This window comes from Alosa sapidissima, chromosome 1 (genome assembly GCF_018492685.1).
Source record: "Alosa sapidissima isolate fAloSap1 chromosome 1, fAloSap1.pri, whole genome shotgun sequence".
Lineage (NCBI taxonomy): Eukaryota > Metazoa > Chordata > Actinopteri > Clupeiformes > Clupeidae > Alosa > Alosa sapidissima.
In genome coordinates this window covers 6,532,466-6,558,693 of record NC_055957.1, presented here as the reverse complement: position 1 = coordinate 6,558,693, position 26,228 = coordinate 6,532,466, and the positions used below count along the sequence as shown (strand labels likewise).

Genomic DNA, 26,228 nt, shown 5'->3' with positions numbered 1-26,228 from the left:
TACACATCTGTGCAAGATTATGTCACTAAATCAAGGATATATTACTGTGGTTCGTGGGCAAAAGAAATTGATATTTTTGCTGCTGCTGACTTATTGCAAACAACTATCTTTACTTTCAATGATGGAAGATGGAATATGCACAGACCTGCAGACTCACACACATGTAGAGAGAATTGCATCTATTTAAATCACACTGGCAGTCATTATGAAGTTGTAACATGTGTTCAAGACAAAGATGCAAGACGTTGCGCAGGAACATGCCAGCCTATAAAGATTGATGACAAGTTGAGGTCAACACGAAAAAGAAAGTTGAACGATGAATCAGAAAATGTGAAGGCAAAGAAAGATCGCCAGCGCTATCACAATGACAGCGATTATAGAGAGAGAAAGCGTGCATATGTTCGGAATAAGTATACTTCTGATCCTGAATATCAGAAATTGAAGCGTGACCACTCTAAAATCAAATATAAGAACACTTTGAGCTTTCAAGAAATGGTACGCAGGTATTCTAGAGCCAAATATAAGACAAACAAGACATTTCAGAATATCGTCTGTGGTTACTCTAAAGCCAAATATAAGACCAACAGGACTTTCCAGAATCTTGTCCGTGATTACTCCAAAGGCAAATATCAGACAAACAGAAAATTTCAGATGCTTGTCCGTGGTTATAGTCATGCTAAATACAAGAACAACATTGGCTTTCAGAAGAAAATCAAAGAGGCCAACAAGAGGAAATATAGAGAAAACAAAAACATCCGTGCAAATAAAATAAAACAAGGTTGTGAGTGGTATGCAAAGTGGCAAAAGAAACAGGAAGACATAGACTCTGCTGTTGGTCATTTTCGTCAGGAAGTCAGCCGTGGTCCTGAATATGTATGCTCAGTCTGTCATCGTTTACTCTTCAGGAAGCAGGTGGTTAAGTGTAAACGACATTGCTATGAAAGCAAAGGAGCAGAAGTGGCTGCAATGGCTAATAGATGCATAACATTGCAATATTTACATGTGTGTGATGTTGAATGTGAACAGAAATGTCATCTGTCTGATAGTCCATCAAGCAAATTATGGATTTGCCATACATGTCATCGTAAAATACTTGGAGGAAAACTTCCCGAAGAGAGTGTCACCAACAACATGCATTTGGATGATATTCCACCGGAACTTAAATGTCTGAACTCTTTGGAACAACATCTCATTGCACGTCACATTCCCTTCATGAAGCTGTTGTGTTTGCCTCGAGGCCGCCAGAGAGCTTGTCATGGTCCTTGCGTCTCTGTTCCTGTTAATAACGCAAATGTGACAAATATACTCCCAAGAAATGAATGTGATGACAAGATGATAAGAGTGAAACTGAAACGCAAGTTGACATATAAAGGTCATTATGAGTACATGTATGTCCACACTGATCGTGTCAGAAATGCACTGAGATATTTGATGGCAAACAATAAATGGTACGGTGATGTGACTATGAATGATGAATGGGTAAACTCTCTGAATGGCACTGACCAGCATGAGGAAATTACCAAACAGGAAACACCTGCTAACAGTGATGATGACAATGTTACTGAAGAGCAAGCAGAGGAAGATGTGACTTATATCAAAGACCAGAATGGGCTTTTGTCAGATACATCATTACAACCTGTCGATCTGGGTTCAGAGATCATTGATCAGAATTTCCAGGATATACTTAATGTGGCACCAGGTGAAGGTAACAGTCCAGTGAGGTTGCTGTCTGATAAAACCAACGAGGCAAAATGTTTCCCTGTTTTGTATCCATCTGGTGGACCTACATTCCATGATGAAAGAGAGTCCAAAATAACTCTGTCACGGTACCTGAATACACGCATTCTGAATGCAGATGGGCGGTTTGCACAGAACACAGACTTCATTTTTTACGCACAATACATATCAGAGGTGCATCAAGTTGTATCTGGTGTATCAGTGGCGTTACGCAAAGGTGGCGGCAACTCCTCTCTGAAAGACGCATCACCAGACATGTTGTTGAACTCAGAGTCGTTGGGTAAAATATTGCGCAATGACGAAGGATACAAGTTCTTACGAGGAATTCGTGGCACACCTCCATACTGGATGTCAGTTCAGAAAGATTTATTTGCCATGATAAGACAACTCTCCATACCCACGTTCTTTGCATCTTTTAGCTCTGCAGATTTGAGATGGCCTGAAATGCTTAACTCTATTCTAAGAATAGAAGGTAAACAAACGTCTGTTGACGATCTTGACTGGTCTGACAAATGTGGACTCATACGTCGAAACCCTGTGACAGCGGCAAGAATGTTTGATCACAGATGGCATTGCTTTCTCCGTGATGTAATCATGTCGCCAGCAGAACCCATAGGGAAAATAAAGGACTACTTTTATCGTGTTGAATTTCAACAACGTGGTTCTCCTCATGTCCACTGTCTTTTTTGGGTTGAAAATGCTCCCAAGATTGATAAAGAGAGTGATGATGAAGTGGCACAGTTCATAGATACATACATCACCTGTGAAATGCCACCAGAAACAGATGCAGAGCTCTACGACGTTGTAAGCAGTGTACAGAGGCACAGCACAAGACACTCTAAGACTTGCCGCAAGAAAAACACAGTGTGCAGGTTCAATTTCCCACGGCCACCATCAAGCTGTACCTTCATCACAAGAGGCGGTAACTGTGAGGACTTGAATGGCAATGATGACAATACAAGTGCGAGTGCAATAATAAAGAATGTTAAAACTGCGTTGACCATGCCTGACATGAATTTTGATACAGCCGATGCATTTTTTGAGTCTCTTGGGATAGATCAAGGTTTGTTTGAAAAGGCGTACAACATATGTTCCAAAAAGAAAAGCATTGTTCTGAAACGAAATCCTGGAGACATTTGGGTGAACCAGTACAACAAAGACTTACTCCGTGCTTGGCAAGGCAATATGGATATCCAGTATGTCACAGATGCCTTTTCAGTTGTGGTCTACATACTGTCGTACATCACAAAAGCAGAACAAGAAATGGGTTTGCTCTTACAACGTGCCCAAGACGAGTCAATGAATGGCAACCTTGATGCAAAAGCAGCATTCAAACAGCTTGGAAGTGTATACCTACACAACAGAGAAGTTTCAGCCCAAGAGGCAGTGTATCGATTAACACACATGCACTTGAAAGAATGCTCTCGTGACGTACAGTTCATTCCAGTTGGTGATAATCCTGTTAGGATGAGTTTACCGCTGCATGTACTTCAAAATAAAGCTATATTCCAACAGTGTAATGATGAAAGCAGCATTTGGATGACCAATGTGATTGAGAGGTATAAGAGCAGACCCCAGGATGAACAATTTGAGGATTTATGCCTGGCCAGTTTTTGTTCTGAATACAGAGTTCTACCAAAGTCACAGGTTCCAACTGAAAGAGATTCTCATGACATAATACAGCTCAACAACAACTGCGGCTTTGTGAAACGAAGGACCCGAACTGAACCTGCTGTTGTGAGGTATCCAAGATTTTCTCCCACAAAAAACCCCGAAAAGTACTTCCATTCGTTGCTGCAACTGTTTCTGCCTTACTATGAAGACTGTCACCTCAAGCCACCCCAGTTTGATACATATGAGGGTTTCTATAAAAATGGTGCAGTGAAATGTGGTGTTGATGTTCAAAGAGTGCAGTCGATTGTGGATACCAACAAAGCTTTATTTGAAAAAGAAAGTGATGAGATTGACAGAGCTAAACAGTTGCTGGAAGACAAAATTGATTTAGAAGATGCCTGGGCTCAGATATGTCCTGAAACAGAAAGGGAGCGTCTTCGTTGTTTGGATCTGATGAAAGAAAAAGTTGTAGATGATGAAGGTGATGATGATGACAAACTCATTCCTGACCTGACAGCAAACCCACAGACTACATGCACTTTGGAAACAAATCATGTGTCAATGCCCAGACAAGATGCATTGCATTTATTACGATCATTAAATGAAGAACAGTCTGCCATATTCTATGCTGTTCGTAAGTGGTGTTTGCAGAAACTGTTTGGACAAAATCCTGAACCGTTGCGATTATTCATTACTGGTGGAGCAGGAACGGGGAAAAGCCATTTAATCAAAGCGATACATTACGAATCTACAAGGCTGTTGTCACAGACTGCTGAAAATCCTGAGGATCTCACTGTGCTTCTAACAGCACCTACAGGAGTGGCTGCATATAACATTGGTGCTGCAACAATTCACAATACATTCTCCATTGGTGCAAATGTCAAACTGCCATATCAACCACTAGGTGATGAGAAAGTCAATTCTTTGCGAACCAAAATGGGCAGCTTGCAAATTCTGATCATTGATGAAGTGTCCATGGTCGACCACCGTCTTTTGGCCTACATTCATGGTAGATTGCGTCAAATCAAGCAGACTGGTGATTATTCCTTGTTTGCAAAAGTTTCCCTGATTTGTGTGGGTGATTTTTTCCAACTCAAGCCCGTGAAAGGCACGCCTCTTTTTGCTGAAACCAAAGGAGCCAATCTGTGGGACAACAACTTTGAGGTTGCAGAACTGACTAAAGTTGTTAGACAAGAAAATGCAGCATTTGCGGAAATGCTTAATCGTCTCAGAGTCCGTAAAAAGAACGAACCTCTCACCGACTGTGATGTTCTCACACTGAGGCAGCGTGAAACTGGTGAGGAATCTACAGACATTCATGTGTATGCTACAAATGCGGAGGTTGATGAATATAACGTGAAGAGACTGCAAGAGATCTGCCCAGACGCAATCAGCATACGTGCTCAAGACTTTGTCCGAAATCCCAAAACTGGAAGAATGGAACGGAAAGTTGGCTTTCACACAAAAGTTTTCAACTCTTGCTTGCCTAAATGTGTTTCGTTGGGTGTTGGAGCAAGGGTCATGTTGAAGAAAAACATAGATGTGTCTGATGGCCTTGTCAACGGAGCATGTGGTACAGTCGTGGAAATCATTCAAAGTCAACAAGACGATGACATGCCTGCAGCTATCCATGTGGAGTTTGAAGACCCTAATGTAGGAAAGATCCAGAGGTCAAAAGCAAAAAGGGTTTCCGAACGTTCAACGATAGTGGAAGTGCAAGAGGAACAAGTGGCTAATAATGGTGGTGTACGAAGGCAACTGCCGATTAGCCTGGCCTGGTCAGTAACTGTACATAAATGTCAAGGGCTTACTGTTGAAAGGGCTGTTGTATCACTCAAGAAGATCTTTGCTCCAGGGCAAGCATATGTTGCGTTGAGTCGCGTGAGAACTCTTGGTGGGCTGATAATTGAGGACTTCAAAGAATCTGCCATATTTTGTGATAACAAAGTAGATTCGGCTATGAAAAGCTTGCCTGAGTTTAACTTTGGAATGTCTGTTTCATCCAACATGAACCCTGTGTGCACAGTAGCACTTCACAATGTACAGAGTTTGAATGCTCACATTCAAGATGTTCAATCCCATAAAGCCCTCATGAATGCTGACTGTATTTGCTTAACAGAGACATGGCTCAATGTAGACACTGATGAAGAGCCACAACTTCCAGGATACATCTTCAAACACAATCCAAGAGGAAACTGTTACAATGACTCCGAGCCAGCCTTTGCAGTGCTGAAACAACAACAAAGAGGTGGAGTTGGTGTGTATTGTTCAGAAAACATTGATGTGCAGGTGTCAATTCCAGAAAGATGCAATTTGGAATGTCTGTATTTTGAAATACCTCATGCAAATTTGACTGCTGCTGTGTTGTACAGGCCCAGCTCTTATAAGATTGACATGTTTCGAGAACAGTTATTACAGGTCATTTTTGAACTTGAGAAGCATCCAGGGAGAAAGCTCATCATGGGAGACTTCAATGAGGACATCTTTGTATCTTCTACAATTCTCAAGTTACTGGAACGGCATGGATACAATCAGCACGTGCAAGCATCTACAACTGAAAAAGGTACATTAATAGATCATGTTTACATTAAAGGCACAGAACATGTTGTTGTTGAAGTTGTGCAGACATACTACAGTTTTCATGAAGCAATACTGATCTCACTGTTGTAATGTTTTCTGTGATTAATGATATTTGTTTTTGAATAGGTAAGTATTTATGTTCTGGGTATGTTATCATGTCATTATGAATTTACTCCATAGTCCGTCCGCTGAGCAGGGTTATGATGGGTGGGTGGGTGGTTGCAAGGAGAGAGCATACACTGGACGGCTCCTTGCAGGGCATGGGAGGGGTATAGGGGCCATTTTCCAAAAGAAGTTGCAAATAACGGTAAAGATATACAGATGAATTTGTAAATATCAGAAAACAATACAGTTGATTTATTATCTAGGTGATTTTTTTTAAGTCAGTGGATCGTTCCTTAATTGTCTCAAGCATTTTAAGCTATGTCTTGTTAATGTTTGTCAAATTATTTCATTTTGGTTGTATTACACCACCATTACACCAAGTTATGTGTAATGCTTTAAATGCTAACAAGAGTCCAAATTAAAGTTATAATGAATGGACAGATACAGCACATATATCGTAATGAATGGTTTTATCTTTACCGTTATTGTAAACCTTAAGATTTTCAGTGAATTACAGTTAAGACGATAACAGTCAATAACAGCAAACACAGCTGTTCAATTTCAGTGCAGTAAAATAAAATTAACCATATTATTTTACAGATATTACAGTCAGTTGAAGACTGGTATTATTATTGCAACACTGAGTTAAAGGACAACAATACCTTAAATCTTCAATGAAGTGTAAGAATAAATTGTGTATAAATGAATTGTCTCAAGATTGTGTAAGAATGGTGAAAAAACAGAGAAAGAAAACAAAAAGTGCAACTTCTTTTGGAAAATGGCCCCTATACAGGGAACTTTTTTGGTCAACATTTTCATTAATTATGGAATTATACCAAGTGGACAGTCATGCCATTGCTGTTTATCATGCATATCGAAAGTGTCCAAATCACCACCAATTTGCCGCTAACTCACAGTTTTCAACATATACAGTACTGTGACACAAAAAGTGTTCCAGCTTCACCCTTATTGTTGTTTTACTGACATGCTTTGGCACAGTAAAGTCATGATACTGTACAAGATCACATAAATAGTGCTGATTACAGACAATCTCTGTCATTTACTGTGGGATTAGTTCTGTTGCTTTTAAGATAACACAGGTCAGAGGCCCAGCCTACATCTCGCTGCAACACCAATATTTCTTGGAAAAGGGCAGGTTCTCCAAAGACATTCTGGTTGGTGGAGTTGCCACCAGCACCAGCGCATTTGAAGGACATGAAAGCCATGGAGAGCAATGCAATCTGTTAAGAGAAGCATGTGAGTAAACATGCTTGCTGGAGACAGGTGATGTGTTAAGGAGTCAAATTCAGAGGACACATTCAGAAGAATACCATTTGGATTAATAAAAAAAGACAGCAACAACAGCCATTATTCCTGTGTGGGACTACACAGCCATTCTATGCAGCCATTTCTATGTCTACCTAGACTGACAGGTAGCATGTTAGAACTGTGTACTGTTCTAACATGCTGTTTCAGTACTGTTTCATACCAATTGAACTGAATACCTTACCATTTTTCTTTGAGTGATGGAAATACATGTTAGAAGTTATTTACATATTTAGCACTGTCCACTTGGTATTCACTTCTGTAAACAGGGATCTACTACACATGGTGAATCGAACTGAATTGCATTGTTAAAGTAGTTCAAATATGCATCAGTTGATAATTTCATTGACAAATATTTAATTTAACAAAATATATTGACAGACTTTAGATATTTATTTTGTTTATGTAAAAATGCTGTGTTTTGACATGAAGAATTCAGAGAAAATTTTATTTTTTTTGTTTCTAAGTGTTAGATTGGGTGAGGACAATTCAGTTGGCTCCTTAATCAACCCAGGACAATTTTCAGCCATTAAGCCTGTACAACTACTTGAAATAAGACATATTTAATGGTTTAAGAACTGTAATTTAAATGGTGTGTGACATGTTACTTTACTTGTTGATACATGAGCCATTTTTTATTTTGTTTTGTTTTGTTTTATTATTGTCAATTATTGTGAAGTATGTTTTGGCATGGATAATTACAAAGAAGGAAAAATAAGGAAACATTATTGATATTATATCAGAAGAGTTACTGATGCTCTATAAATTTCATTTCATAATTGGATAAATGGAATATCTGTTCACGAACATATTGCTACATTTCCCTGCTGGATCTGTACAATTAACCACCACAAAACAATGGACTGAATATGGAGTGCAAGAAGTCTTATGTTGTAAGACAAAACTGAACCAACCAATTCAGAGGTGTGGAGTTAAAAATACTGTCATATTGACATTATGTGCTTAGCCATTATATTTACCTGTGCATTTTTTTCAAACATAGGTATCCTGATTCTGATTCATGCACATTTGACAGAATGTAAAGACATGTTGCTTTATTTCACCTGTGTAACAATAGTATGTAGCCTAGCCTCACAGCCTTCCGAGTGACCTGCACCAGTCCTGCTGCGGATCACGGACATCCTCCAGGAACGCAGCCTTCTGAGTGACCTGCACCAGACACAGGGCCTGCTGCGGATCACGGACATCCGCCAGCAACATAGCCTTTCCAATTAACTGTATCAGTCACAGAGCTTGCTGTGGATGACGGACATCTACCAGCCATGCAGCCTTCCGAGTGACCTGCACCAGACACAGGGCCTGCTGACGATCACGGACATCCACCAGCAATGCAAACTATCAAGATTTTATCAGGTTATGTGAGTATCCGTGTTTTTCTTTTTCCAAAAGATGCAATCTAAATGTTTATGCATATTTTCAGTAGGATGTATATGTTATATAATGTTAATGAATAGTTGAGACATTTTGCTTTCTTACACATGTGGAACAAAAGAATGTATCCTTTTATTGTAAATTTACATCTGCTCTAAAATCACCTTACAGATAATGTTTGCCTAGGTTTCAAATAATATACCTGCTGAGATGCTTCAGAGTTGTGGTGTGACCACTTCAGAGTTGTGGTGTGACCACTGTGCACAGAACTTGTCCATGCGTCTATTCCATGGGACACACCAACTGTGAGGACAGCTGAGGCTCATGGACATTCACAAGCCACACAGCTTATCGAACTACCTGTACCAGACGGAGAGCCTGCTGAGACTCATCATCCTTTTCCATTGGTGGTTGTGGTGGTGCAGAGGGACTTGTACTTGTCACAGTGCCTGTTGAGGCTTGTGTACCCTCACCTGCCTTGTGACCTGCTGAGGCTCATGCACCTAATCTTTGCAATCTACAACAGCACTACAGGACAGCGTTACAAAGGACAATGAGCTGTACTGTAGATGTGGCCATTTACTGACTAAGGGTGGACAAGCCCAGTTAAAAAGATTGACTTTGTGCTGTAGATTATTATAGAACCATTTAGTAATACAAGGGAAATAAAAGTAATTAGGGCTTTAATGACTACATGTTTTTGCATTTTCTCTGTTTTATTGGTGGAGTTGCCACCAGCGCTAGGGCATTTGAATGACATGAATGCCATGGACAGCAATGCAATCAGAGAAGCATGTGAGTAAACACACTTTCTGGAGGCAGCTGATGTGTAAAGGGGGCAAATGGAGAGGAAACATTCAGATAATACCATTTGGATTAAAAAAAAAAGACAGGAACGCAGCCTTCCAAGTGACCTGCACCAGTCCTGCTGCTGATCACGGACATCCGCCATCAGCGTAGCCTTCCTAATGAACTGCACCAGTCAAAAAGCCTGCTTCAGATGATGGACACCTGCCAGATGCAGCGCAGCCTTTCGAGTGACCTGCACCAGCCACAGGGTCTGCTGAGGATCACGGCCATCTGCCAGCCTCACAGCCTTCCGAGTGACCTGCACCAGACACAGGGCCTGCTGAGGATCACGGACATCCGCCAGCAACGCAGCCTTCCGAGTGACCTGCACCAGACACAGGGCCTGCTGCGGATCACAGACATCCACCAGCAACGCAGCCTTCCGAGCGACCTGCACCTGTCCTGCTGCGGATCACAGACATCCACCAGCAACGCAGCCTTCCGAGCGACCTGCACCTGTTCTGCTGCGGATCACAGACATCCACCAGCAACGCAGCCTTCCGAGCGACCTGCACCAGTCCTGCTGCGGATCACGGACATCCGCCAGCAACGCAGCCTTCCGAGCGGCCTGCACCAGTCCTGCTGCACATAACGGACACCCGCCAGCAACGCAGCCTTCCCAATGAACTGCACCATTTGGTTCTTCTATATAAACTGTTATCAGTTATTATGAGATCTTCTGACATATTGACATTATATGAGTACTCATTATATTTAACTGTATATATGGTGAGGACTGCTGAGGTTTATGGACATTTACAAGCCACACAGCCTATCAAAACACCTGTACCAGACAGAGAGTTGTGACCTGCTGAGGCTCATGCAGCTGATCTTGGCAATCTACAACAGCACTACAGGACAGCATTACAAAGCGCAATGAGCTGTAGATGTGGCCATTTACTGACCAAGGGATGACAAGCCCGGTTAAGAAGATTGACTTTGTTCTGTAGATTATTATAGGACCATTTAGTAATACAAGGGAAATATAAGTAATTGGGGCTTTAATGACTTCATGTTTTTGCTTTTTCTCCGTTTTATTTTTTTTTACTATTTTGGACATCTTTGCTTTTTGTTCTATCATTGTTTTATGTGAAACTTTCTATTTCTGACATTAAATGTGATACAATAATTGCAAATAAATGTCATACGATCATACTATATCTAGGAGGTTAGTTTTCAGGGTATTTGTTTGCATAACATCATGCAATTTCTACCTTGTCAATTGGAACACTTAATGATAACAAACCAGAATAATTCAGAATTCAGAAAATATGTTAAGATGTTTATATATTAAGCATAGAAAAGATGTGATGATGTGAATCACATGACAAAAAGGACACACGTTTAAAGATTGGTTTGTCTACCAAAGTTGTAGCAGATTATCAATGACTGCAGTAATGACTTTTAGTCCATAAATAGCCAGTTAACAGACTAACCACACTCATGGATTAACTAACCTAAATGTGAGATTGTAAGATTGTAAAATGTACTTACATATCACTAACTATGCTATATTCAAATGTGATTAATAAACTACAAATGTTTGCCTTGAATACTCAGTCCATTTTTAAATAAACAAACTTAAATACATCAAGTTTAACATCCTTATACATAGACTGTTATCAAACTAAATTGCATTGACATGAAACGTTGGCATGTGTCAGTCAAAGGACTATTTTCAATAGCCAGTAAGGTTTATATCCAAACACATGAAGACTTACAAGCCAAAAGATATCAGCTCACTTCCTGTTTGGCGGCTTCGCCGCAAATTTCGATTGGCTGTTACAGCCGAATGCTTCTGTCAATTGTTCCAGAAAGCAATGCACTGATAAGGCATGGTCTGAAGATGGTCTCTGCCAAATTTGGCGAGGATCCGCTGAAATTTGTGACCTGCGAAAACTTGTATGTGTTTTTGATTAAATCCAGCAGAATAGGCCGGAGTAGCCACGGCGACAAGATAGAACTCAGCAGACACTCGCAATCAACACTTTCAACAAGTGTCACATCAAACATAACTGATTTTGTAGGGCTGAAACAGAACTAGGTATTGCCACCGCCTCCGCCAGCCATCCCCCCCACCAATTCACCCCTGCCCGTCCCGCCCCGCCCCTGCACACATGCACTAGAATGAACTGGATGGAACATGTTGTCATCAGTTTCACATCCAAAAATAAAAGATCGATAAAACACATCAGCAACTACAGATCATAATGCAATATTGCTAAATGCAGCACCCCCTACAGGTCAAAGGTCACCAAAGTTTTTGAGCGACCTCCTAATGGGTCATGAATATATGTAGTAAGTTTGTTTTTGATACATGGCAGGGTTGCTGACATATGAGCTCACTTCCTGTTTCACGGCTTCGCCACCAATTTCGATTGGCGGTTACGGGCGAATGCTTTTGTCAATTGTTCAAGAGAGCAAGATATTCATAGGTTATGGTCTGAAGATGGTCTGTGCCAATGTTGGTGAAGATCAGATGAAATTTGCGACCTGTGAAAACGTTTTGATGTTTTTGATTAAATCTAACTTGGCGGCCGAATCAATTATGATGACATCACAAGTTGGCTTGGGTCGGCCTAAAGACCTCCAACAGTATTACCAGACACCACTATTGCATTTTAATTCTAAGCACAACAGCAGCTACAGGCCAAAAAGCATGTTTCTTTATTACAGCGCCCCCTAGAGGTCAAAGGTCACCAGATTTCTTGAGCGTCCCCCTGATTGAGTCCTGAGTCCATGCACCAAGTTTGGCTTTGATACATGTAAGGGTTGCTGAGATATGACCTCACTTCCTGTTTGGCGGCTTCGCCGCAAGTTTCGATTGGAGGTTACAGCCGAATGCTACTGTCAATTTTTCCAAAAAGCAATGCACTGATAAGGCATGGTCTGAAGATGGTCTCTGCCAATTTTGGTGAGAATCCGCTGAAATTTGTGACCTGCGAAAACTTGTACATGTTTTTGATTAAATCCAATATGGCGGCCGAATCAATTACGATGACATCGCAAGTTGACTTGGGTCAGCCTAAGGACCTCCAACAGTATTACCAGACACCACTAGTGCGTTTTAATTCTAAGCACAACTGCAGCTACAGGCCAAAAGGCATGTTTCTTAATTACAGCGCCCCCTAGAGGTCAAAGGTCACCAGATTTCTTTAGCGTCCCCCTGATTGGGTCCTGAGTCCATGTACTAAGATTGGTTATGATAGATGAATGGGTTGCTGAGATATGAACTCACTTCCTGTTTGGCGGCTTCGCCGCATATTTCGATTGGTTGTTACGGGCCAACGGTTTTAGTTCCGAAGACAAAAATCGATAACTTTTGTGCGGATTGGTCTGAAGATCATATGTATTAAGTTTCGTTAAAATCGGACAAACTATGTGAGGCGTGAAACTTTAGTTTCACTGTCGATAAAATCCAATATGGCGGAAAATCCATCATGGCGGAAATTGACGTCATAGGGTGCGTTGAACTCGGCTTGGTCCAAGGATTCCAACGATACCTCATTTTTGACAATCGGGCAAACGGGTCAAAAGTTACTTGCGTGAACTCACGTCCAACTTTGGCCTGTTGGTGGCGCTAGAGCGCTTGAGGTGCCGGCATGAAACTTGGTGAAATGAATTATTGGACTGTCCCCAATTAGTGTGCAAAATTGTATAACTTTTTACCAGACGGTTCTATGGGCTGCCATTGACTTCCATTGCAAAATAATGCGCATCAGCAACTACTGGCCAAAATTCATTTTTGGCAATTATGGTGCCCCCTAGAGGTCAAATGTCACCAAATTTCTTGAGCGTCCTCCCGATGGGGTCTGAGGTACATGTACTAAATTTGGTTTTGATACATGAAAGCGTTGCTGAGATATGAAATCACTTCCTGTTTGGCGGCTTCGCCGCAAATTTCGATTGGCTGGTACAGGTCAATGCTTCTGTCAATTGTTCCAGAAAGCAATGCACTCATCAGGCATGGTCTGAAGATGGTCTCTACCAATTTTGGTGAAGAACAGATGAAATTTGTGACCTGCGAAAACTTGTACGTGTTTTTGATTAAATTCAATATGGCGGCCGAATAAAATATGATGACATCACAAGTTGGCTTGTGTCGGCCTAAGGACCTCCAACAGTATTATCAGACACCACTAGTGCGTTTTAAATCTAAGCACAACAGCAGCTACAGGCCAAAAGGCATGTTTCTTAATTACAGCGCCCCCTAGAGGTCAAAGGTCACCAAATTTCTTGAGCTTCCCCCTGATGGGGTCCTGAGTCCATATACTAAGTCTGGTTATGATAGATGAATGGGTTGCTGAGATATGAGCTCACTTCCTGTTTGGCGGCTTCGCCGCAAATTTCGATTGGCTGTTATGAGCAAACGGTTTTAGTTTCGAAGACAAAAAGCAATGCATTAATGAGGCATGGTCTGAAGATCATATGTGTCAATTTTGGTGACGATCGGACAAAATTTGTGACCTGTGAAAGATTAGTTTCACTTTCACTAAAATCCAATATGGCGGAAAATCCATCATGGCGGAAAATGACGTCATAGGGTGCGTTGAACTCGGCTTGGTCCAAGGATTCCAACGATACCTCATTTTTGACAATCGGCCAAACACGTCAAAAGTTACGTATGTGAATGAACGTCCAACTTTGTCCTGTTGGTGGCGCTAGAGTGCTTGAGGTGCCATCATGAAACTTGGTGACATTAATCATGGGACTGTCCCTAATCAGTGTGCCAAATTTCACAACTTTTCACCAGACGGTTCTATGGGCTGCCATTGACTTCAATGACGGAAGCGTAATAATAATAAATATAGCTGCAAGCAGCAATGAGGGGGCCAAGCAGTATAGGCCGGAGTAGCCACGGCGACAAGATAGAACTCAGCAGACAGTCGCGATCAACACTTTCAACAAGTGTCACATCAAACATAACTGATTTTGTAGGGCTGAAACAGGGCTGAGTATTGCCACCGCCTCCGCCAGCCAGCCCCCCCACCTAATCACCCCTGCCCGTCCCACCCCGTCCCGTCCCGCCCCGCCCTACCACACCACGCACGCATTAGAATGAACTGGATGGAATATGTTGTCATCTGTTTCACATCCAAAAATAAATGATCGATAAAACACATCGCAACTACAGATCAAAATGCAATATTGCTAATTGCAGCACCCCCTACAGGTCAAAGGTCAACACATTTTTTGAGCGTCCTCCTAATGGGGTCCTGAACCTTTGTAGTAAGTTTGGTTATGATACATGGCAGGGTTGCTGAGATATGAGCTCACTTCCTGTTTGGTGGCTTCGCCGCAAATTTCGATTAGCTGTTACAGCCGAATGCTTCGGTCAATTGTTCCAGAAAGCAATGCACTGATAAGGCATGGGCTGAAGATGGTCTCTGTCAATTTTGGTGAGGATCCGCTAAAATTTGTGACTTGCAAAAACTTGTACGTGTTTTTGATTAAATCCAATATGGCGGCCGAATCAATTACGATGACATCACAAGTTGGCTTGGGTCGGCCTAAGGACCTCCAACAGTATTACCAGACACCACTAGTGTGTTTTAATTCTTAGCACAACAGCAGCTACAGGCCAAAAGGCATGTTTCTAAATTACAGCGCCCCCTAGAGGTCAAAGGTCACCAGATTTCTTGAGCGTCCCCCTGATTGGGTCCTGAGTCCACGTACAAAGTTTGGTTATGATAGATTAATTGGTTGCTGAGATATGAGCTCACTTCCTGTTTGGCGGCTTCGCCACAAATTTGATTGGCTGTTACGGGCAAACGGTTTTAGTTCCGAAGATGAAAAGGAGTATCTTTTGTGAGGCTTGTTCTGAAGATCATGTGTGTCAGGTTTGGTGTCGATTAGACAAAATTTGTGACCTGTGAAAACTTTTTAGTGTTTTTGATTAAATCCAAAATGGCGGAAAATCCATCATGGCGGAAAATAACGTCATAGGGTGCTTTGAACTCGGCTTGGTCCAAGGATTCCAACGATACCTCATTTTTGACAATCGGCCATACGGGTCACTAGTTACGTGCGTGAACGCACGTCCAACTTTGGCCTGTTGGTGGCGCTAGAGTGCTCTAGGTGCCATCATGAAACTTGGTGACATTAATCATGGGACTGTCCCTAATCAGTGTGCCAAACTTCACAACTTTTCACCAGATGGTTCTATGGGCTGCCATTGACTTCCATTGCAAAATAATGCGCATCAGCAACTACTGACCAAAATGCATTTTTGTCAATTACGGTGCCCCCTAGAGGTCAAATGTCACCAAATTTCTTGAGCGTCCTCCCGATGGGGTCTGAGGTACATGTACTAAATTTGGTTTTGATACATGAAAGCGTTCCTGAGATATGAAATCACTTCCTGTTTGGCGGCTTCGCCGCAAATTTTGATTGGCTGGTACAGGTCAATGCTTCTGTCAATTGTTCCAGAAAGCAATGCACTCATCAGGCATGGTCTGAAGATGGTCTCTACCAATTTTGGTGAAGAACAGATAAAATTTGTGACCTGCGAAAACTTGTACGTGTTTTTCATTAAATTCAATATGGCGGCCGAATCAATTACGATGACATCACAAGTTGGCTTGGGTCGGCCTAAGGACCTCCAACAGTATTACCAGACACCACTAGTGCGTTTTAATTCTAAGCACAACTGCAGCTACAGGCCAAAAAGCATGTTTCTTAATTACAGCGCCCCCTAGAGGTCAAAGGTCACCAAATTTCTTGAGCATCCCCCTGATTGGGTCCTGAGTCCATGGACTAAGTTTGGTTATGATAGATCAATGGGTTGCTGAGATATGAGCTCACTTCCTGTTTGGTGGCTTCGCCGCAAATTTCGATTGGCTGTTACGCGCGAACGGTTTTAGTTCCGAAGACAAAAAGCAATGCATTAATGAGGCATGGTCTGTAGATGATATCTGTCAAGTTTTGTGTCGATCGGACAAAATTTGTGACCTCTGATACGTTTTAAGTGATTTTGATGAAATCCAAAATGGCGGAAAATCCATCATGGCGGAAAATGACGTCATAGGGTGCGTTGAACTCGGCTTGGTCCAAGGATTCCAACGGTACCTCATTTTTCAAAATCGGATCAACAGGTCAAAAGTTACGTGCGTGAACGCACGTCCAACTTTGGCCTGTTGGTGGCGCTAGAGCCCTCGAGGAGCCGACATGAAACTTGGTGAAATTAATCATGGGACTGTCCCCAATCGGTGTGCCAAATTTCACAACTTTTTACCAGACGGTTCTATGGGCTGCCATAGACTCCCATGGCGGAAGAAAGATGTTAAATAATAATAATAATAGTAAGAAATCATAGAAACACAATGGGGCTTCGCAGCTTCGCTGCTTGGCCCCCAAATATAGCTGCAAGCAGCAATGAGGGGGCCAAGCAGAGAGTTCAGCAGGCAAGATTTGCCATGTAAGTCAATGCCGTTGCATCAGACATATAGCGTTAAGCAGTCACAGCAAGTTCCATGCCATACAACCAGGGTAGGAATTTCACGCCCCTTGCGTTGGCCGTGATGCCCCTTTGAAAATCAGAGGTTTACAGGCCACGGTGGCCTTGGTGCCCCCTTCTTTCAATATTCTGCTTTGCGTCCTACTAATAGCGATTTTTATTTAGCCTGTGGCCTGTCAAAATAATCTTAGAATTCACAGCGCAAATTAATTTAGTCTTTTACGCAGTGGAGAAAGTGACAGTGCAAGAAAGAAAGTGCGTCCAAATTCACCCATTCTTCTCAGTTTAACTACTCGCGAAGTAGCCTACTCATCATCACACAGACATCACAAGTATCACATGAAAGAGCTTTTTCTCAGCTTTTAAACGATGTTAGCCGATAATTGCTGTGTTGAACGGTTCGCGATAAAAGTAAATAATATAATTCAATTTAATCATACATTCTACTGAAGGTTTTGCGTCCATGATCTCCCTACCCATTCATATCGGTGGAATACTTCACGAACCCTTCTTTTAACACATGACAAACCATATATAAGAATAAACAGCAGACCTTACCGAACACAAAGGTGTAAAACAGTCCCCTGTACAGTTAGCTGTTCCAGAGTAATCCAGTTTCGAATTTGCAGTAAATTTCGACATGCATGGATGTCTCCAAATTTGGGCTTTAAGTTTTACAATGTGTTTAAATTGTTCCACATGATTTCATAGTGGGCCAAATACAAAATAAATCTTACAAATATCGCCTAGATATTGGTAAATCAGAGGACAGCTGACTAACAGTTTGTGAAAGTAGCCTTAATGATCACAAAATGCTAAGCATGCATCTAGGCTATTTGAGTTTCTTAAAGCTGAGCTGTGCTTAAATTGTTCAATACATGATTTCATAGCAGGCCAAATATAAAATAACTGTTATATGTAGCCTAGATATCTGTAATTATTAGATGATCAGAAGATTTACAGTTCTATGTAATATGTCATTTTTCATGTTTTTGTCATGTTTCATACAGTGATGCAGGTCTACTGCAGTGAATAGGCTAAATACAACTTTGATCATTTTTATATGCTATAGTTAACTTTGGCCTTGGTGCCCTGACATGTGGCCTTTGTGCCCCCCACCAAATATGCCCAACTGAAGGCCAAGTGGCCTTGCCCCCAGAATGGTGAAATTCCAAGCCTGCATACAGCCCAAGATTGGCTGAGTTACAAGGTCAAGTTTCACATCAAAACATAACTGATTTTGTGGGGCTGAACCAGGGCTGAGTGTCACCGCCCCCTCCCCCAGCCAGCCCACCGCCGCAACCGCCTCTGCCCATCCCACCCCGTCCCACCCTTGCACGCACACATTAGAATGAACTAGATGGAACTTGCTGTCATCAGTTTCACATCAAAAATAAAAGATTGACTGAGATATGATCACACTTGCTGTGATTTAAACATAGAGGTCAACAATTGACGTCATAGGGTGTGTTGAACTCGGCTTGGCCCAAGGATTCCAATGATACCTCATTTTGCCATTCGGGTCAACAGGTCAAAAGTTACGTCCGTAAACACAAGTCCAACTTTGGCCTGTTGGTGGCGCTAGAGCGCTTGAGGTGCCGGCATGAAACTTGGTGAAATGAATTATTGGACTGTCCCCAATTAGTGTGCAAAATTGTATAACTTTTTACCAGACGGTTCTATGGGCTGCCATTGACTTCCATTGCAAAATAATGCGCATCAGCAACTACTGGCCAAAATGCATTTTTGTCAATTACGGTGCCCCCTAGAGGTCAAATGTCACCAAATTTCTTGAGCGTCCTCCCGATGGGGTCTGAGGTACATGTACTAAATTTGGTTTTGATACATGAAAGCGTTGCTGAGATATGAAATCACTTCCTGTTTGGCGGCTTCGCCACAAATTTCGATTGGCTGGTACAGGTCAATGCTTCTGTCAATTGTTCCAGAAAGCAATGCACTCATCAGGCATGGTCTGAAGATGGTCTCTACCAATTTTGGTGAAGAACAGATGAAATTTGTGACCTGCGAAAACTTGTACGTGTTTTTGATTAAATTCAATATGGCGGCCGAATCAATTACGATGACATCACAAGTTGGCTTGTGTTGACCTAAGGACCTTCAACAGTAGTACCAGGCACCACTAGTGTGTTTTAATTCTAAGCACAACTGCTGCTACAGGCCAAAAGCCATGTTTCTTAATTACAGCGCCCCCTAGAGGTCAAAGGTCACCAAATTTCTTGAGCGTCCCTCTGATTGGGTCCTGAGTCCATGTACTTAGTTTGGTTATGATAGATGAAAGGGTTGCTGAGATATGAGCTCACTTCCTGTTTGGCGGCTTCGCCGCATATTTCGATTGGTTGTTACGGGCGAACGGTTTTAGTTCCGAAGACAAAAATCGATAACTTTTGTGCGGATTGGTCTGAAGATCATATGTATTAAGTTTCGTTAAAATCGGACAAACTATGTGAGGCGTGAAACTTTAGTTTCACTTTCGATAAAATCCAATATGGCGAAAAATCCATCATGGCGGAAAATGACGTCATAGGGTGCGTTGAACTCGGCTTGGTCCAAGGATTCCAACGATACCTCATTTTTCACAATCGGACAAACGGGTCAAAAGTTACTTGCGTGAACGCACGTCCAAATTTGGCCTGTTGGTGGCGCTAGAGTGCTTGAGGTGCCATCATGAAACTTGGTGACATTAATCATGGGACTGTCCCTAATCAGTGTGCCAAATTTCACAACTTTTTACCAGACGGTTCTATGGGCTGCCATTGACTTCCATGGCGGAAGAAAGTTGCATAATAATAAGAAAAGATAGAAAAACAATGGGTGCCTTCGCAGCTTCGCTGCTTGGCCCCCAAATATAACCGCAAGCGGTGATTTACGGGGTCCGAGCAAAACGAACATGAGGTAGCATAGCTTTTTAGTTTTACATATGCTTTGATTGTTTGGGCCCCAATTGTTCAAAAGAAACATGATTGGATTTTGGTTATCGGATTTCAGTTACCGGATTTCGGCTATCGGATTGGATCAAATCTTGAAAATGGCTTGTTCAAAGGGAAACAAGGATCCTGAAATTGGATTAGATCACATAATCTATTCTTGGTTTTGATCTGGATAAAACCTTCACTTTGTGTTGTTCAAAACTTTTGAGTTGGATTGGAATAAATTTGATGCATAAAATTAGGATTACCCTGTGCTGTAACGTTATAGTGTGCTAACCTCCACAACCTAATAGTATTCTAACAATACCCTATTCTAGTGTGCTAACCTCCACAACCCAACAGTATTCTAACAGTAGTATTCTAGTGCGCTAATCTCCACAACTCAATAGTATTCTAACAATACTCTATTCTACAGGACTATGCATTTGTCATGGATAAGATGAAGGCAGTGTTTCCCACAGAATGGAATTGTATTTGTGGTGGTAGGTGAAGGGGGGTGGGGGTGGGTTCTGTGTTGGAGTCAATAAGATGAACAACCTATAATTATGCAGTTATACTTGCCTTGCACGACAAGTCCTGTCAAGTAGCTGTAACGTTATAGTGTGCTAACCTCCACAACCCAACAGTATTCTTAACAGTATTCTATTCTAGTATGCTAACCTCCACAACCCAGCTGAAGGAACTGTAGGGGGCGATGTGGGTCGAGGTAGAGGGAGTGTGTGGCGAGCAGGCAGAGCCTCGGTCAGAAGGCTCAATGGTATGAAGTGATGACACGGAGATGGCAGGTTTCGGTGCAACACAAGTGAACTTTATTTGAGTTTCAATTCATCTGTTCTTTTGTTCTTTACTTGTATGTGTGCTGCATCAAAGAGGAAACAAACAGAAAATGGAGTAATCAGTGAAATGGGGTAAATCAGTACAGATCCCAACTCACAAACAAACCAATTGACATTTGAACAATAAACTGAAATCATATGGCTATATAAGGTACAACTAAACAATACTTGACATCCCAAGTCAACCAACATCACCTAATCATCTCTCACATGGGACTCCAACACACCAAACCAACAAACAAAGACCTTAACTATACACATGATGGCAGAGCTACTCTACAAACTGATAAACATCACAAAAGTCATAGTGAGGGTCATTAAAGTGATGACTTACGCTAACTCAAAGACGCACACAAAGCAGGACACACTGGAGTGCTGGGTTGAGATGAACAAAAGAGTGAACTGAGGGCAAGCAAACAATTTATCCTGGTCTGAGCCCCTGCTCCGGAGCTACAGGGTTTCCCAGCAGGTAAACTGGGTGTGGTTTGGTGACAGAGCCAAACAATCCAGCGATTTCTCCACAGCACCTCCTTACACTGACAGACTTTGGAAAGATTTGCAAAGATTTGGAAAAGATTTTTGAAAGACTACAGTCTCAGACCCTCTCACATCTAAAGACAAGTAGTAGAGTTTTAAGTCACAGACTATGATTTTGCAATGACTAGGGATCTTGCAGGGTCACTATTTACAAGACTGCAACACGATTCCTTTAAATTATTACCCATCGTGCAATAGATAAACAGGAACTGAAAAATTATAGCCTACTAAACTCAAAGTCGTATTTTCGTGTTTCTGCAGCATTGTTTCATGCGTGACATCCGATACAGAGTTGTTCTGTCAAGTGGAAGAGCCGACTAAATATGTATAAGAAATGACAAATATTATAAGAATAACAAATAATTATAGGCTACAGCTGTGTCGGAGTCAATAAGAAAAACAGCCTATAGTTATACAGTTACACTACAAGTCCATATTGACAAGTAGCTGTAATGTAATAGTGTGCCAACATCCACAACCCAACAGTATTCTAACACTAATGCTTCAAGTGGGATTTGAACTCTCAACCTAAGGATCACCAGTACAAGGCATTATCTCACTGAGCCACTGTCAATCCTACATGTTGGCCAGTCACATTCACATGGTGAAAATGTGTATTGGTAAACACACAACAAGAAAAACTCTAAGCATACATTTGACAATAAAATGAAGGGCTTTCCTAAAATAGTACACCTGAAAACTTTTTGAAATTCTGGGGCAATAAGACATTTGTAGAGAAGAACACTAATGGATGAAATATAAATATGATAGACTTTATGATGAAGGAAAAATAATGAACAAAGAAGTTCCCCTAAATGTCAGAGTGTCTCGGCGTTCTGATTCTTGGCAACTAATGACTGTGTATGTTGATTGCCTGATGTCATTCAGGTGCTGTTCAATGGTGTGAATCTTCAGTAACCAATAGCATGTGCAGCTTGATCCTGAAGTTCTAAAGGGGATTTGAACACTCAACCTAAGAAACACCAGTACAAGGCATTATCCCACTGAGCCACTAACAATCATACACATTGGGCAGTCACATTCACATGTGAAAATGTGTGTTGGTAAACACACAAGAAAAACTCCAAGCATACATTTGACAATAAAATGAAGGGCTTTCCTAAAACAGTACACCTGAAATCTTTTTGAAATTCTGGGGCAATTAGACATTTGTAGAGAAGAACACTAATGGATGAAATATAAATATGATAGACTTAATGATGAAGGAAAAATAATGAACAAAGAAGTTCCCCTAAATGTCAGAGTGTCTCGGCAACTAATGACTGTGTATGTTGATTGCCTGATGTCATTCAGGTGCTGTTCAATGGTGTGAATCTTCAGTAACCAATAGCATGTGCAGCTTGATCCTGAAGTTCTAATGGGGATTCGAACACTCAACCTAAGAAACACCAGTACAAGGCATTATCCCACTGAGCCACTAACAATCATACACATTGGGCAGTCACATTCACATGTGAAAATGTGTGTTGGTAAACACACAAGAAAAACTCCAAGCATACATTTGACAATAAAATGAAGGGCTTTCCTAAAAGAGTAACCCTGAAATCTTTTTGAAATTCTGGGGCAATTAGACATTTGTAGAGAAGAACACTAATGGATGAAATATAAATATGATAGACTTAATGATGAAGGAAAAATAATGAACAAAGAAGTTCCCCTAAATGTCAGAATGTCTCGGCGTTCTGATTCTTGGCAACTAATGACTGTGTATGTTGATTGCCTGATGTCATTCAGGTGCTGTTCAATGGTGTGAATCTTCAATAACCAATAGTATTCGAGCTAGAGCCTAAAGCACTACCAGGGATTCGAACTCTCAACCTAACAAACATCAGCACTAGGCATTATCCCACTGAGCCACTGACAATCCTACATATTTGGCAGTCACATTCACATGGTGAAAATGTGTGTTGGCAAACACACAACATCAAGAAAATTCCTAGCATACATTTGACAATAGAATTAAGGGCTTTATAAAAAAGAGTACAGATCTGAAAATGTGCACTGTTAATGGTATCCACATAATGATGGTTGTATGGTTGTTCACCAAGGGAAAAAAATTACTCATATAGGAATATAGGTGATATAGGAGAAATGGGCTGAGTGGTCGAACTTTATTGGTCTATATCTCTGAAATGGAAAAACATATCCAAATTCTTTTGATAACTTTTGTGAGGCTTTGTCTAAACATTGTCTGTGAGAATTTTGGTGAAGATTTGATAATTTTTGAAGTATGTGAAACTTTTTATGATGTTTGGCTTTTCTCTGAAATTGTGGCAAAAGTAAACATTTTTAGAGCATAAGACCAGGGTGAAAAAGATGCATCTGAATGTAGAGATTAATATCATGAAAGAATTTTGAGTCTAGGTCAATCTGGTAAGGAGAAATAAGCATTTTTGACAAGAGCGCCACCTTTAGGTGCAGTACCCCAAATTTTGGGTTATGGGTAGTGGGGGGTACTGGTAACAATACTTGAAAATGTTTAGTTTCTAGGACTTACGGTTTATAGGAATATAGGTGATCTAGGAAAAATGGCCTAAGTGGTCTAACTTTATTAGCCTATATCTCTGAAATGGAACAAAATATCAAAATTCTGATCCATAACTTTTGTGAGGCTTGGTCTAAACATTATCTGTGAGAATTTTGGTGAAGATTTGATTATTTTTGAAGAGTGTGAAACTTTTTATAATGTTTGGCTTTTCCATGAAATTGTGTCAAAAATAAACATTTTTAGACCATAAGACCAGGGCCAAAAAGATGCATCTGAGTTTAGAGATTAATATTATGAAAGAATTTTGAGTCTAGGTCAATCTGGTAAGGAGAAATTAGCATAATTAACTTTTTTTTCCAACAGTGCCACCTTTGGGTGCAGTACCCCAAATTTTGGGTTATGGGCAGAGGGGGGTACTGGTAACCATACCTGAAAATTTGAAGAGTTTTGGAGTTACGGTTTAGGCAGCAGTATGACTTTTACAGAATTTTGGCCAAAAATGAACGGTACAGAAACAATAGGGGTCCTGCAGCTACGCTGCTCGGACCCCTAATAAGAAAACTAACAAACACAATGGGTGCCTTCGCAGCTTCGCTGCTTGGCCCCCAAATATAGCTGCAAGCAGCAATGAGGGGGCCAAGCAGTATAGGCCGGAGTAGCCACGGCGACAAGATAGAACTCAGCAGACACCCGCGATCAACACTTTCAACAAGTGTCACATCAAAACATAACTGACTTTGTAGGGCTGAAACAGGGCTGAGTATTGCCACCGCCTCCGCCAGCCAGCCCCCCCACCTAATCAGCCCTGCCCGTTCCACCCCGTCCCGCACCGCCCTTCCACGCACGCATTAGAATAAACTGGATGGAACATGTTGTCATCAGTTTCACATCAAAAAATAAAAGATTGATAAAACACATCAGCAACTACAGATGAAAATGCAATATTGCTAATTGCAGCACCCCCTGCAGGTCAAAGGTCACCAAAGTTTTTGAGCGTCCTCCTAATGGGGTCATGAATATATGTAGTAAGTTTGGTTATGATACATGGCAGGGTTGCTGAGATATGCGCTCACTTCCTGTTTGGCGGCTTCGCCACCAATTTCGATTGGCGGTTACGGGCGAATGCTTTTGGCAATTGTTCAAGAGAGCAAGATATTCATAGGTTATGGTCTGAAGATGATCTGTGCCAATGGTGGTGAAAATTAGATGAAATTTGCGACCTGTGAAAACTTTTTGATGTTTTTGATTAAATCCAATATGGCGGCCGAATCAATTAAGATGACATCACAAGTTGGCCTGGATCGGCCTAAGGACCTCCAACAGTATTAACAGACACCACTATTGCATTTTAATTCTAAGCACAACAGCAGCTACAGGCCAAAAGGCATGTTTCTTAATTACAGCGCCCCCTTGAGGTCAAAGGTCACCAGATTTCTTGAGCGTCCCCCTGATTGGGTCCTGAGTCCATACACCAAGTTTGGCTTTGATACATGCAAGGGTTGCTGAGATATGAGCTCACTTCCTGTATGGCGGCTTCGCCGCAAGTTTCGATTGGCTGTTACAGCCGAATGCTTCTGGCAATTGTTGCAGAAAGCAAAGCACTGATAAGGCATGGTCTGAAGATGATCTCTGCCAATTTTGGTGAGGATCCGCTGAAATTTGTGACCTGCGAAAATTTTTATGTGTTTTTGATTAAATCCAATATGGCGGCCGAATCATTTATGATGACATCACAAATTGGCTTGGATCGGCCTAAGGACCTCCAACAGTATTAACAGACACCAGTAGTGCGTTTTAATTCTAAGCACAACAGCAGCTACAGGCCAAAAGGCATGTTTCTTAATTATAGCGCCCCCTAGAGGTCAAAGGTCACCAGATTTCTTCAGCGTCCCCCTGATTGGGTCCTGAGTCCATGTACTAAGTTTGGTTATGATAGATGATTGGGTTGCTGAGATATAAGCTCACTTCCTGTTTGGCGGCTTCGCCGCATATTTCGATTGGCTGTTACGGGCGAACGGTTTGAGTTTCGAAGACGAAAAGGAATAACTTTTGTGAGGCTTGGTCTGAAGATGAAGTGTGTCAGGTTTGGTGTCGATCGGACAAAATTTGTGACCTGTGAAGACTTTTTAGTGTTTTTGATGAAATCCAAAATGGCGGAAAATCCATCATGGCGGAAATTGACGTCATAGGGTGCGTTGAACTCAGCTTGGTCCAAGGATTCCAGCGATACCTCATTTTTGACAATCGGGTCAACGGGTCAGAAGTTACGTGCATGAACGCAAGTCCAACTTTGACCTGTTGGTGGCGCTAGAGCGCTAGAGGTGCCGACATGAAACTTG

The 26,228-nt window shown here is 41.6% G+C and overlaps 1 protein-coding gene across 1 annotated transcript; it reads left to right on the top strand.

Moving 5' to 3' along the window:
• Window positions 1–651: 651 nt before the first annotated feature.
• LOC121720129 lies at window positions 652–8,598 on the top strand. Its single transcript, XM_042106032.1, has 2 exons — window positions 652–5,599; window positions 8,483–8,598. The coding sequence occupies exons 1-2, from the start codon at window positions 652–654 to the stop codon at window positions 8,596–8,598; spliced, it is 5,064 nt and encodes a 1,687-aa protein (XP_041961966.1).
• Window positions 8,599–26,228: the final 17,630 nt, after the last annotated feature.

What these genes read in the sequence shown, in the direction of transcription:
- LOC121720129 (XM_042106032.1), top strand. Translation starts at nt 652, where the DNA reads ATGCTTGTCCGTGGTTATAGTCATGCTAAATACAAGAACAACATTGGC. An exon ending in GCTGAAACAACAACAAAGAG is followed by an intron (nt 5,600 to 8,482) that starts GTGGAGTTGGTG and finishes GACCTGCACCAG; the next exon opens with TCCTGCTGCGGATCACGGAC.